This window comes from Schistocerca gregaria, chromosome 1, assembly GCF_023897955.1.
Source record: "Schistocerca gregaria isolate iqSchGreg1 chromosome 1, iqSchGreg1.2, whole genome shotgun sequence".
NCBI lineage: Eukaryota > Metazoa > Arthropoda > Insecta > Orthoptera > Acrididae > Schistocerca > Schistocerca gregaria.
In genome coordinates, this window is record NC_064920.1 from 262,906,083 (window position 1) to 262,920,454 (window position 14,372).

Sequence of the window (14,372 nt, forward strand, 5' to 3'; positions counted from 1 at the left end):
TAATAAGTTTCTGGTATCTGCACACTGTATTTGAATACAGATCTGTCTTTGTAAAAGGCTTATCATATCATGAGAATAATTTCAGACAATTTTTGATGACTTGCATTGGGATATTCCAATTTGCTTCTCAGATTCTGCTGTATTGTTCCTTTAAAAACATAAAAACTTACATTTTTGAACAGAAGAAAGTAAGAACATTGGTTAAGATTAGTGTTTAGCAAGTGGTAAAATGAAATCCTCATGAAATAATTATGAGAAAAATAGCCAAGCAAAGTAGAAAGAATTGCAGCAAAGTTTTTGATTTCATCCATGATTTCCAACCAGGTCTTTGCAGCTGGTTATGTTGTGAGGCTAGATGAACTAACTTTATCACAACATAGACTAAACCTTAACTCATACTTCTGGTTAATAGCACATTCAAAAAAGTAAGAAACATATATTAAACAGAGAAAACATAGTCACTAAAATTATCACTTGCATGTAGAATTACACTGCACAGAACACGTCACTTCAATTAAAAATAGTATGATACAAACACACAAAAAATGTCAGCAGTTCAAGTATTATTTGGTATGTTACAGTATTACTCTTCCATCATTGCTTGTTTGCTGTTGTAGTTTAGATGAATGTGTAAAAGAAATCCATGTGATAATTCCATAGCATTGATGTGCAAATGCAGTGAAACAAGATAATTTAAACTTCACATTTTTGGCCGCATATGTTTTCCGTACATTAACTTGTTTCAAGATTTGAAATGTTAAATTAAGTAGCTGTCTCAAACATTGTGAAAATACAGTAAAGGAATTACTGGCAGAAACAGGATTATTTTGAATACAGGTCACCATTGATAAAAATACATATTGTGTAGAGACAGAGTAATCAAAGAATAAAGTCTTCCCACCACCTCCCAAAGTCCCACAGTCCGGCCACAGAGGAGCATTCCCCTTGTAACTCAGTACCATCTGGGACTGGAGCAACTGAATTAAATTCCCTGCCAAGGTTTCGACTACCTCTCATCGTGACCTGAAATGAGAAATGTCCTACTCACTATTCTTTCCACCCCTCCTACCATGGTATTTCGCTGTCCACCAAACCTACACAATATTCTCGTCCATCCTTACACAACCCCTACTCCCAATCCCTTACCTCATGGCTCATACCTCTGTGATAGACCTAGATGCAAGGCCTGTCCCATACATCCTCCTACCACCACCTACTCCAGTCTGGTCACTAACATTACCTATCGTATCAAAGGCAGGGCTACCTGTGAAACCAGTCATGTGATCTACAAGCTAAGCAGCAACCACTGTGCTGCATTCTATGTAGGCATGACAACCAACAAGCTGTCTGTCCACATGAACGGCAACCGACGAACTGTGGCCAAAAAACAAGTGGACCACCCTGTAGCTGAACACGCTGCCAAACATGATACCCCTCATTTCAATGACTGCTTCACAGCCTGTGCCATATGGATCCTTCCCACTAACACCAGTGTTTCTGAATTGTGCAGGTGGGAACTTTCCCTGCAATACATCCTATGTTACCGCAACCCTCCTGGCATCAACCTTTGATAGTCACTGTCCTCACCCATCCAGCCCCCTCCCTGTTCCCATTCCAGCACTACACAGCTGTCACTTCACCACCACACCCAGTCTTTTAGTTTCTTTAATTTCTTATTCTGTTTGAATAAAGAAGTTGTGATATCTCTGTTACATCAAAACCAGAAACAGATATTGCGCCATCAGCTGTAGTATAAGATTTTCTCCATCTTGTATTATAATTATTCCCCTAACTTTGTAAAAATAAAAAGACCTTCTTTCCCACTTACCAGCCAAAATTGACGATAAAACTGTACAGTTAAAAGACAGTATTGTGGGCAAGTATGAGCCCTCAGGAAGCAAAATGCTTAGTGCTGCCAATATACACATAAAAGCACAAGAAAATATCCAAGCTGTTGGGACTATTAGATGCATTTCCAGTTAGTAAAGAGGCGGGAGACCATTAACGTTTTGTGGAATGCAATGACAGCATAGGTTGCTAGTTATTGTTGGAAAATGTATTAAGACACACAACCACTGCTGCAATCTCATATAGTTGGAGTTGCTTATTTTAACTCTTAGAGTGGGTGTGCCAATTTTCATAACATGAGCAGTTGTGCAGCTAATCTTTGTTTAATTAAACAATGATAGAATAAACTTTTACAAGCTAAATCACTGTGTAATGAAACAATAATAAAATAAAATTTCATTGTATTACTGATGCAGTGTAAAAGTGTTATCAACAGTAATGAACCACTCTGAGCATTAAACAGTGCAGTTGTATCACATTCTTGCCAAACAATTCTACATTTACTATTTATCGTGTAGGGAATTATATCATTAGTGGGTTGTGCTGCTAGCTCAGGTAGTAAATTTGTCCTTAGCTCACTTGCTCTTTATTTTATATTGCTGCTGCTCATTTGGACATATAACAGCACAGTTTATCACTGTGTTAGCTGACCCAGTAATGAAGGAATAGAAGTGAACATGCAAATTTTAAAACCACAATGAAACGGTAGAAAACAATGTTGCACTTTAAACGTAGGTGCGCCCACTCGAGGGTTAAGCTTTTACTTCATATTAGTAAATTTCTGTAAGTCATATTTACTATCAAGGGTGTGCAGACTTTCATCCTACTTGCAGAAGTTTTTTTCTTTCACTGTTATCTTGAAATACAGATATTACATCTGCAGACTACACCTTATCTTTTCTTATTTGTCTTTAATTCACAGGCTCAGGGGAAGTAGGAGTATTTGACCAAAGAGAAGGAAAGCTGTCTTACATGTACAAATGTCATGAGAGGTCTGTGAGAACTGTGCAGCATCATCCAGTTGCTGAAAATTATTTTGTCACTGGCTCAGGACTTGGGTAAGTGTTATTTGTTATTGCAATATTTGTAATATTGCATTTATGCAATAAACAAATCAGGGAATCAAAGTATTTTAATGAAGTGCTTGCAGCATTTCACAGTAATAGTTAAGTGATAACAGTATTTGCTGCCCAGAAGCCCTTACTGACTTACACTGCAGAATTTTTTTTTATTTTTCAAAACCTATTAGTACAGATTATTTCTATATAAAGCTTAATCTTAATGGCTCATGAACTTCCTCCTCCGACTCATACTACCTTCTTCCTTCTGTCTTCTTTTGGAGAATGCAGATGATGCTGAAAGATCTTTATGGCCATAAAATTAATAAAAATAGACATGTTTATTTCTTGCCATCCTCTTGTGCACTACAAGAAGTTTTCTTCAGATTCATTTCTTGGTAAGAGGCTTAAAGGTTTTTAAATGAAGTCAGTCTGCTTTAGGCTGTCAAAATATTATTTGTTGTGATTACAGTTTTGACACATTGTCATTGTCAAGTATTGAGGGATGTTGTAACCCACTTAAAATGAAGCTGTGATGTGCTGGAACATAGCTTCCACCAGTGTAAAAGCAAATGCATTTGGTGGTACAAATTTATCCGCTTTTTCATACACCATGCTAACACATGTTAGAAAGATGGTGTGGGGAACAGTGGATAAATTTACACCATCACATGCATTAGCTTGTACATTGCTGGGAACTATGTTCCAACTTGCCAAGAGTTTTGTGTTATTGAGTGGGTTACAACAGCCGACAATGCTTGACAGTGACCATGTGTTGAAATTGTAATCACAACAAATATTTTAACTGCCTAAAGTGGAATGACTTCATTCAAAAATTTCATGTGTATCCAGTCCTCATCGAAATTCTAGCCATGTGTTTGAAATATTTGCTGCACTGCTGGACTGAATTTGGGTTTGTTTTCTTTGTGCTAAACAGCAGGGCTGTTAAAATCTGATGCTTAAAAGAATGGTAAGAGTTCTCATTGATTCCCTAATATGGAATATATTAGGTTGGTGTGTAAGTTAGTGTTTTATCATAAGTTGAACAAACACAACATGTACACATAACAGAGACTTCAGTCATCAGTAATATATTCTCCTTCACTACGTACAACAGTCTGCTGTTGGTGTGGTAACTACTTAGTTTTGCACTGTAGAAAACATGTTTTGAGGTGAAGAACTCCTTGAGCCATGTTCTGAACACATTTTCATCCAGATAGGAAGTTTCTTGAAGATTGTTTGATAGACAGTGGAAAAGGTGAAAATCTGAAGGTGCAGGATCAGGTGAATAAGGTGCATGCAGAACAACTCCCCAACTCAATCCCTGTATAGTGCTTTTTGCCTGCCTAGCAGAATGTGAGCAGGCATTGTCGTGGAGTAGGATCACTTCTTGCAGTCTTCCTGGTTATTGTTCTTGGATTGTGTCTGCAAGACATCTCATTTGTTGACAGTAAATGTCAGCAGTGATGGTAACAGCTTGGGGAAGCAATTCATAGTACACCACAATGTCACTGTTCCAACAGATGCATTACATTATGTTTTGTGGATGTGGGCAAGTCTTCCTATGGGGAATTGCCTCTTTGATTGGATGCAACCATTCCTTTCTTTTCCTTATGTTAGCATAAAGACACCATTTCTTGGCACCAGTAACATACAGGATAGGAATGGTCAGTGTTCCTCACAACCCAATTGATGACGAGCAAGCAGAGATGCACATATGACCAACTGTTGATTTTTGTGATTTTTATCTTACAACATGTGGTACCCATATACCTGATTTTTGAACCTTCCCCGTTGCATGTGAACATTGCATGTTGGTGGCATGATCGCAGTTCCACTTCTGCTAGTTCTCAATTACACTGACGTGGATCATTGTGGATTACTGCGTTTAAATGATCTTCATCAAACCCCAAAGGTCTTTCTGAATGTGTAGAATCACTGTGTCAAAACAACCCTTCTCAAAATGAGAAAACCATTTTCTTGCCATTCTCTGTCCAGTGGCATTATCCCGTACATATCACAAATATTTGTGGCTGTGTCTGCTGCTGTCACCCTTCAGTTGAACTTGAACAGAGGAATGTCAGAAATTTTTAGATTTCTCCATTTGGTGCTTTCTAGCATCCACAGTTCAACTCATTATCTCCAAATGACAAAAGACGTTTATACTCAAATAGCAGCAGTGAACCACAGATAAAAAATGACAGTTAACAAGTAAGCCCATAGCAACTATAATACCAACAACCAAACCAAAAGTGCTATAAACTTACTGGCCAACCTAATATATGTATGATGAAGGGCTAAATATTGTACGTGTGTTCAGCGGTGCTTCTGAGTATAGTAGTGTCAGTTTTCGTCATTTTATGAGACGAATCTTCATGAGTTTCTTTTTGACTGTGGGAACTAAATGGCATTTCAGAAGTGGGGCAGGGGAAGAAGGGGGAGGGGGGGGGGGGTGAGTAATTGATATGCCTTTAATGCCTTTACTGATTAGAAGGATTGTAACAGTTGTCACCAATTGACATGCTTTGCTTGCCATAGTAGAATATGTAATTACAAAATTGCTTCCTCCATTATTTGAGGTATGATATACACTCAATGGGTGGAGTACAAATTTCTAGTAATCTGTAGTCAGTGTGATGTGGGGACTTAAGCAGAAGTATCTTTTTTTAACCTTATTAGTACTTTGTACCCATATTTCAACTCAAGACTAATGACTGCAAGTCTATTACTCTGCATAGTTTTCAACTAATTGCCACCATCATGGACATGTCAGCACTAATCTGTCAAGATGATGAATCATTTTAGCACCTGAAACATTAGAGATAACTGACTTCAAGATTCCGCATAGTTACCGATATTAACATGCATACTTGATGTAAACTTCTCTCTGAAGTAAAAAAACCTTACCTTAAAGGTAGAGGTAAATCAGATATGAAAGTCCCAAGTAACACACTACTGGAGTCTAATGTATGGAAAGAGTCCTAAATTAGAGCAATATAGAGTGAGCTGGAAAGGGACTACTGTTCGAAGGATGTCAACTTTTCGGAAACACAGTAAGTTCAAAATATATTATCATGTTAAATGTTAGAACTTCCCAGTGACATGTTAAGAATTTTTGCAAGTTTTTAGTGGTTACATAGTGGCTCTCGCATCAGATTTGGAATTGCAGTGCTGACGGGAATATCAGAGATTGCTTGCAACATATTCATGCAACAAACCCAAAGTATTGCTCTAGTTAGTGGCATCCATACCATTTAGAAGCAAAAACAGATACTGAACATATGCAAAGGAATCACTAATGGTCACACATTTGTTTGACCCATGAGAGAGCACCACAAAAATCGTAAAAAATATGAACTGGCAGAGGCATGAAGATTAGATGTCAACTACCCATGAGAGCCTACTTGGAATCTAGAAGTATACTACAGCTCCCTACATACTGCTCCTGTAGTTATTATGAAGACAAAGCTTAGTGCAATTACTGTGCACACAAAGGCATTTAAGCAATCAGTTCCCATGTGTTGTATACTCTGGTCAATTGGAAATAAAACCCTCACATATGGTTCAGTGAGTAGTACCCCTGCCATTCACTGCAGTGTTTTATAGAGTGTAAGTGTAGGGACCATGGTGCTGGGGGCTACTTCTCTTTGCAGCTCTCTGTTAACTCTAACACCTTTACGGGTTCTCTGGCAAATTAAAGATTGTGCACCACACTTAATTACATGCTTCATAAATGTCTTGTAACATCATTGAGTAGTGTCTTGAAATGGAATATAGTAATTGATAAAGCAGTTCTATTTCATTTATGTTTTAGTTGAGTTCAGAGATAACATCCTCATCACCATGACCATAACCAGTTTCCTGCTATATTTGCAAGTCCTTCTCATCTCCATTTCAATTGCTTCTTTCTTAATGCTGTTGTATGTGCTGCCATGTATCACATCTATTATCCGAAATCTTTTCCATACACTCTTCTAAGTGTCTTTTGGTAATCCCCTCCTTCATTCTTAATATATGTCCAAACCAGTATTGTTTCCAACTTTTGTAGTCCTGTCTTCCTCAGTTGCATATAATATTACGGTATATTGATAATTTTTCTTATGGATAGTCTGACAGCAATTTATTATCAGCAGTTCCATACTTAGGAACAGATGTAGTCCAGTGAGTGTGGGGAGGATTTGCTGTTGATAACGCAACATTAAATCGATTCTTTACATTTCATTTTGTATTACCATTTATTATTGCAGCTATGTCAGCAATTCATTTATTGTTCCTTCATCAAACTGAATAAAACACAATTTTAGTGCCATACGTGTTTCGCCTTTATTTTCTGCAAGGCATCACCAGTGGCAGGTGCAACAAGAGTGTAATATGTAAGAAATCGTCCACACAACCTGCCACTGATGATGCCTTGCTGAAAATAAAGGCGAAACACGTATGGGACTAAAATTGTGTTTTATTCAGTTGCTGTCCGACGGGCCATAAGTAAAAATTATCAATATACCGTAACAGTATCATTTCCTTCTTTTTATTACATCCAGTAATTGTCTTTGTTCTCTCACTCTTCTGAGTACCTCTTCACTTTTCACTCTAGCCATCCAAGTTATTCTTTCCATGCTCTGCCATGTCCAAATCTTAGAAGCCCCCCTTGTTGCTCTGTCTTTCTTCCTGTTTCCATGTTCCAGCACCATACAAGAGGACACTCCATACTAGACATTTTATTAGCCTTTTCATTAAATCTTTGTCCATATTACTGCAGATAATTCTCCTTTCCTTGTAAAATGCCTCTTTAACCATTACAGGCTTCCACAGGGGAGATAACTCAACTTAAAATCATATTCAAGACTCAACTGACTGAGAATTGTTAAGATGAGAAAATTATGGTGCGTGGAGGCACTTGAATAGCAGTGCATGTGAATGACATGTTGTCCATATCTGTGCAGGGAATTTTGCAGTAGTAGGAAAGTTTATACTTCTCAATTTGCCTCTTTTGGCATAATTTTAATGATATGATACACATTATCATCTGCTTAACTTTGAAGTGCTGTCATTGAAGCAACTGTACATAGTGGTGGTGCCGTGCTTGGTAGGACAGAGGTAGAAATAACAATACACAGTCAAATGGCGGAAAGCTGACAAGATAACTGACACATAAGCTCTTTTAGAAGAAGGGTGGGTCTAGCTAAACTGTTGGGTGAAAGTGTCTCTCTGCACAGTAATCAAATTATTCTGCTTGATCACTACTTTTACAGGAGGTCTATTTTTTGCCACCATGTATGTAATATAATTATTGATATATTGGCACACTTAAAAGATCAGAAAATCACATTAGGCTTTGCATTTATATTATTTTATCACATGTAAAGGTACAGAGATGGGTACAGGGACAGGTACAGACAGCTTTAGAGACCAGCAGAAGCTGTTGAGTAAAGAAACAAAATGTGTTCACAATCACATACATATAGGTCATGATGTGCACTTCCACGTAGCATGCAGAGAATATGAGAGAGTGGTGGGAGTAGTGATTTTCTCTACACTAAGCATTTACTTGCTGCATTTGTGGATTCCTGTATTATTATTATTATTTGTTTCTTTTATTCAATTGTTACCGAGCAATTGAGAAACGGATTGTAAATACCTTATGCTACTTACAACCAGCTATTACTTGTAGACTGTGCAGGACTCCTGGCACTGTAAACATGTTACGTTTAGAATTACACCTCTTGTTGAATGGAAATGAAGAATGTCAACTGAAAGAACAACAAAGCATGGCCTGTCAAATTACTTCAGCAGTTTTCAGTCAAGAATTTATTAACTTTTTTGTATGGTAGGAGATTTTATTAACTTTTTGTATGGTTGTTTTTTCTGCAGAAATTCATTGGTGTTTCCTTGGATTTCTGAGAGACCTATTTTTTTATAAGATTATTTAATAATTGCTTAATTGCTGTGTCTTCTTTCTTTGAATTGTTTATAGGGAAGCACGAATATGGGACTTGAGAGATAGCCGGAAATCCAAGCCCAAGCCACTGACAGATCTGAAGCATCCAAAAACTTTAACAGGGTGCTTCTTCTCTCCAGCTGGAAACTATTTGTTAACTACATGCAATGATGACAGGCTTAGAGCATATGACACAACAAAGTTTCGATCTGAGGTCCCAAAAGGTAAATGTTACATTGATTTTACTGCTTTACATGTTTAATTATTCATTGCACCAAATCTTAAACCAAAGGTGTGTAAGAATTGTGTTAATGTTTGACAACAACTTCGATGTTACCTAGGTTTATAATTATTGTGAAAATCGGTGTACACAGTGATGCCAGTCTCGAGCTTCATGAGAGGACTGTGTGCTGACTTGTGATATGAAGCCTGAAGTATTTTCTAAAATTGCTCAGCTATTACAAAAACAGTTCTTTATGTATTAGTTGATAATTTGTCCAGGATGTGATGTGGCAGAGAAATCCATATTGTGATCAGGCTTTAGGTCTAGTATTTAAATTTAAATTCCCTTACATTTTTCAGACCACTGATGTATGGCCAAAGTTTTATGAATTGTGTTTGTCATTGAGAATAAAAAGTTTATGTGTTTTTGCACAATATGGGTGACATACTTAGTCAAAGGAACAGAATCACAAAAAAGGGCCTTTGCCATAATATTTTCTGCATCAAGTTTCACTGTGGCAGTGATATGTTATGACAAAGTGGTTTCCTTTTCTTCTGCATGATGTGGACTGACACTGTATATAATTTGATTCCATAGAACCCATGGTATTTAGGTTATATGCAGTCATTTGCTATTAGTCAAACTGGAGACTGGTCAGTTAATTGCACGAGGTTAGGATTACTTAGAGATGACTGTGGCAATGGATTCGAACAAACATTTTTGCCTATCTTAGTAAAGTTTTCATTTTACACTTTATTATTTCAGTTCCACTAACTCAGTATCAAACATGCTACATGAAAACTGTTAGACTGAATGATCAGTGTGCAGGCACTAGTAATCACACTTCCAGACACTCGAAGATTTTCAGTTGTTAATTTCCACGAGATCCGTATACTGTAATTTCAGGAGCTAATCTGGCAATGAATGACGAATAGTTTATCTCATCATTATAGGAAAGGTTCTAAGTAATGGAGCCAAAACCATAACAAAAATTTTCATTTTTAAAACTTGTTGCCCGCCTCATGAACCATGGACCTTGCCATTGTGGGGAGGCTTGCATGCTTCAGCGAGACAGATGGCCGTACTGTAGGTGCAACCACAACGGAGGGGTATCTGTTGAGAGGCCAGACAAACATGTGGTTCCTGAAGAGGGACAGCAGCCTTTTCAGTAGTTGCAGGGGCAACAGTCTAGATGATTGACTGATCTGGCCTTGTAACATGAACCAAAATGGCCTTGCTGTGCTGGTACTGCGAACGGCTGAAAGCAAGGGGAAACTACAGCCGTAATTTTTCCTGAGGACATGCAGCTTTACTGTACAATTAAATGATGATGGCGTCCTCTTGGGTAAAATATTCCAGAGGTAAAATAGTCCCCCCATTTGGATCTCCGGGCGGGGACTACTCAGGACGACGTCGTTAACAGAAGAAAGAAAACTGGCGTTCCACGGATCGGAGCGTGGAATGCCCGATTCCTTAATCGGGCAGGTAAGTTAGAAAAATTAAAAAGGGATATGGATAGGTTAAAGTTAGATATAGTGGGAATTAGTGAAGTTCGGTGGCAGGAGGAACAAGACTTCTGGTCAGGTGAATACAGGGTTATAAATACAAAATCAAATAGGGGTAATGCAGGAGTAGGTTTAACAATGAATAAAAAAATAGAAGTGCGGGTAAGCTACTACAAACAGCATAATGAACGTATTATAGTGGCCAAGATAAACACGGAGCCCAAGCCTACTACAGTAGTACAAGTTTATATGCCAACTAGCTCTGCAGATGATGAAGAAATTGAAGAAATGTATGAAGAGATAAAAGAAATTATTCAGGCAGTGAGGGGAGACGAAAATTTAATAGTGATAGGTGCCTGGAATTCGACAGTAGGAAAAGGGAGAGAAGGAAACATAGTAGGTAAATATGGATTGGGGCTAAGAAATGAAAGAGGAAGCCGTCTGGTAGAATTTTTCACAGAACATAACTTAATCATAGCTAACACTTGGTTCAAGAATCATAAAAGAAGCTTGTATACATGGAAGAATCCTGATGATACTAAAAGGTATCAGATAGATTATATAATGGTAAGACAGAGATTTAGGAACCAGGTTTTAAATTGTAGGACATTTCCAGGGACAGATGTGGACTCTGACCACAATCTATTGGTTATGAACTGTAGATTAAAACTGAATAATTGCAAAAAGGTGGGAATTTAAGGCGATGGGACCTGGATAAACTGACTAAACCAGAGGTTGTACAGAGTTTCAGGGACAGCATAAGGGAACAATTGACAGGAATGGGGGAAAGAAATACAGTAGAAGACGAATGGGTAGCTCTGAGGGATGAAGTAGTGAAGGCAGCAGAGGATAAAGTAGGTAAAAAGATGAGGGCTAGTAGAAATCCTTGGGTAACAGAAGAAATACGGAATTTAATTGATGAAAGGAGAAAATATAAAAATGCAGTAAATGAAGCAGGCAAAAAGGAATACAGACGTCTCAAAAATGAGAGGACAAATGTAAGGATGTAGAAGCTTATCTCACTAGGGTTAAGTAGATAGATACTGCCTACAGGAAAATGATAGAGACCTTTGGAGAGAAGAGAACCTCTTGTATGAATATCAAGAGCTCAGATGGAAACTCAGTTCTAAACAAAGAAGGGAAGGCAGAAAGGTGGAAGGAGTATATACAGGGTTTATACAAGGGCGATGTACTTGAGTACAATATTATGGAAATAGAAGAGGATGTAGATGAAGACAAAATGGGAGATAAGATACTGCGTGAAGAGTTTGACAGAGCACTGAAAGACCTGTGTCGAAACAAGGCCCCGGGAGTAGACAACATTCCAGTATAACTACTGACAGCCTTGGGAGAGCCAGTCCTGACAAAACTTTACCAGCTGGTGATCAAGATGTATGAGACAGGCGAAATACCCTCAGACTTCAACAAGAATATAATAATTCCAATCCCAAAGAAAGCAGGTGCTGACAGATGTGAAAATTACCGAACTATCAGTTTAATAAGCCACAGCTGGAAAATACTTATGCAAATTCTTTACAGACGAATGGAAAAACTGGTAGATGCGGACCTCGGGGAGGATCAATTTGGATTCCGTAGAAATGTTGGAATCCGTGAGGCAATACTGACCTTACGACACATCTTAGAAGAAAGTTTAAGAAAAGGCAAACCTACTTTTCTAGCATTTGTAGACTTGGAGAAAGCTTTTGACAATGTTGACTGGAATACTCTTTCAAATTCTGAAGGTGGCAGGGGTAAAATACAGGGAGCGAAAGGCTATTTATAATTTGTACAGAAACTAGATGGCAGTCATAAGTCAAGGGGCATGAAAGGGAAGCAGTGGTTGGGAAAGGAGTGAGACAGGATTGTAGCCTCTCCCTGATGTTATTCACTCTGTATATTGAGCAAGCAGTAAAGGAAACAAAAGAAAAATTCGGAGTAGGTATTAAAATTCATGGAGAAGAAGTAAAAACTTTGAGGTTCGCCGATGGCATTGTAATTCTGTCAGAGACAGCAAAGGAGCTGGAAGAGCAGTTGAACAGAATGGACAGTGTCTTGAAAGGAGGTAATGGAATGTAGTCTAATTAGGTCAGGTGATGCTCAGGGAATTAGATTAGGAAATGAGACACTTAAAGCAGTAAAGGAGTTTTGCTATTTAGGAAGTAAAATAACTGATGATGGTCGAAGTAGAGAGGATATAAATGTAGACTGGCAATGGCAAGGAAAGTGTTTCTGAAGAAGAGAAATTTGTTAACATCGAATATAGATGTATGTATCAGGAAGTCGTTTCTGAAAGTATTTGTATGGAGTGTAGCCATGTATGGAAGTGAAACATGGCCTATAACTAGTTTGGACAAGAAGAGAATAAAAGCTTTCGAAATGTGGTGCTACAGGAGAATGCTGAAGATAAGGTGGATAGATCACGTAATTAATGAGGAGGTATTGAATAGGATTGGGGAGAAGAGAAGTTTGTGGCACAACTTGACTAGGAGGAGGGATCGGTTGGTAGGATATGTTCTGAGGCATCAAGGGATCACAAATTTAACATTGGAGGGCAGCGTGCAGGGTAAAAATCATAGAGGGAGACCAAGAATGAATACACTAAGCAGATTCAGAAGGATGTAGGTTGCAGTAGGTACTGGAAGATGAAGAAGCTTGCACAGGTCAGAGTAGCATGGAGAGCTCCATCAAACCAGTCTCAGGAGTGAAGACAACAACAACTACAACAACAACAACAACAAAACTTGTTGATCCAGAGCTCTTTTGATATATTTTTAAAGGGAGTGGAAAAAGCTTCTAAGCAGCAGCGAGGAAAATGTTAAGACAATTTTAAAAAGTGCAAGAGTCTGGAGACTTTTAAATTCTTTTTTTCTGTTATATTGATTCCAGATCAAAGCATTTCTACTTGGAGTGGGCGCACACTATTTTGGGTGATGGTACTACCAGGATCGGTAGTAGCTAATCTCAATTTTTTATTTATTTTGTTTGTTGGTGTTGAGATTTTGTTCAAATTGAAGTTTCAGAAGGTGATGATTTTCAGATTGTGATGATGTAAGAACTAATAGCGATAGGTTATTAGTTTATACAGGGTTGGGCAGATAAGTGACCTGGAGGACAGTTACAGGGTACAAAGAAGTACAGCAGAGGAAGGGAAATACAGTACTAACCTGAGTAAAGCAGATGTTGAAAGTGACGATCGTTCATTTCTTGGAACTTCTGGGCACTGGTGAGCAAGTTGCTGAAGCTTGACCACTGGAATTGCTGCAGTCTCATCTGAAAAGTTATCCTTCAGTTATTGAGACTTAAAGACTCCCCGCACACTGACACATCAGGTGACCTGGTGGCCAGCTGAGGCTGCAACCAGACTGACTTCTGTTAACAGCTCTGTCATTTCTAGAGATTGTGTAAATGTGCTCCCAAGGTTTGGTAGATTGTCTGGGCGGTTCATCCATCCTGTTGGAAGTAACTGTAGGGTAGGTCTTTCCCTCCTCCGTTAATGCTGCCCCCAAGTGGCTTCAGAATGTTGTCAATGTAATGCACCGAAGTCAGCATCTGATGAAAAAATGTGGGATGAGTAATGTGGCATGCAGACACTGCATGCCAAATCCGAATTGTCTCCATCATACAATAGCATTTCGTGGAAGTTGTGAAGATTCTCCATTGCCCAGAACCTGTGATTATGAAAGCTAACTTAACCGTTCAGGTGAAACCAGGCTTCATCAGACACAAAAAACAAATCCATGCCTGAGGCATTCCTTGTTATCTCAGTGAATAGGTATCCACAAAACTGGTGGCACTGAGAA

The 14,372-nt window shown here is 38.4% G+C and overlaps 1 protein-coding gene across 1 annotated transcript in view; it reads left to right on the forward strand.

Annotated features, from left to right (window-relative positions):
- LOC126339928 (WD repeat-containing protein 76-like) overlaps nucleotides 1-14,372 on the forward strand; it is a 147,777-nt gene that overhangs the window by 115,911 nt on the left and 17,494 nt on the right. Inside the window, exons 9-10 of the mRNA XM_050001673.1 lie at nucleotides 2,771-2,906; nucleotides 8,881-9,068. Coding sequence (XP_049857630.1) covers nucleotides 2,771-2,906; nucleotides 8,881-9,068 — 324 coding nt within the window. The remainder of the gene's footprint in view (nucleotides 1-2,770; nucleotides 2,907-8,880; nucleotides 9,069-14,372) is intronic.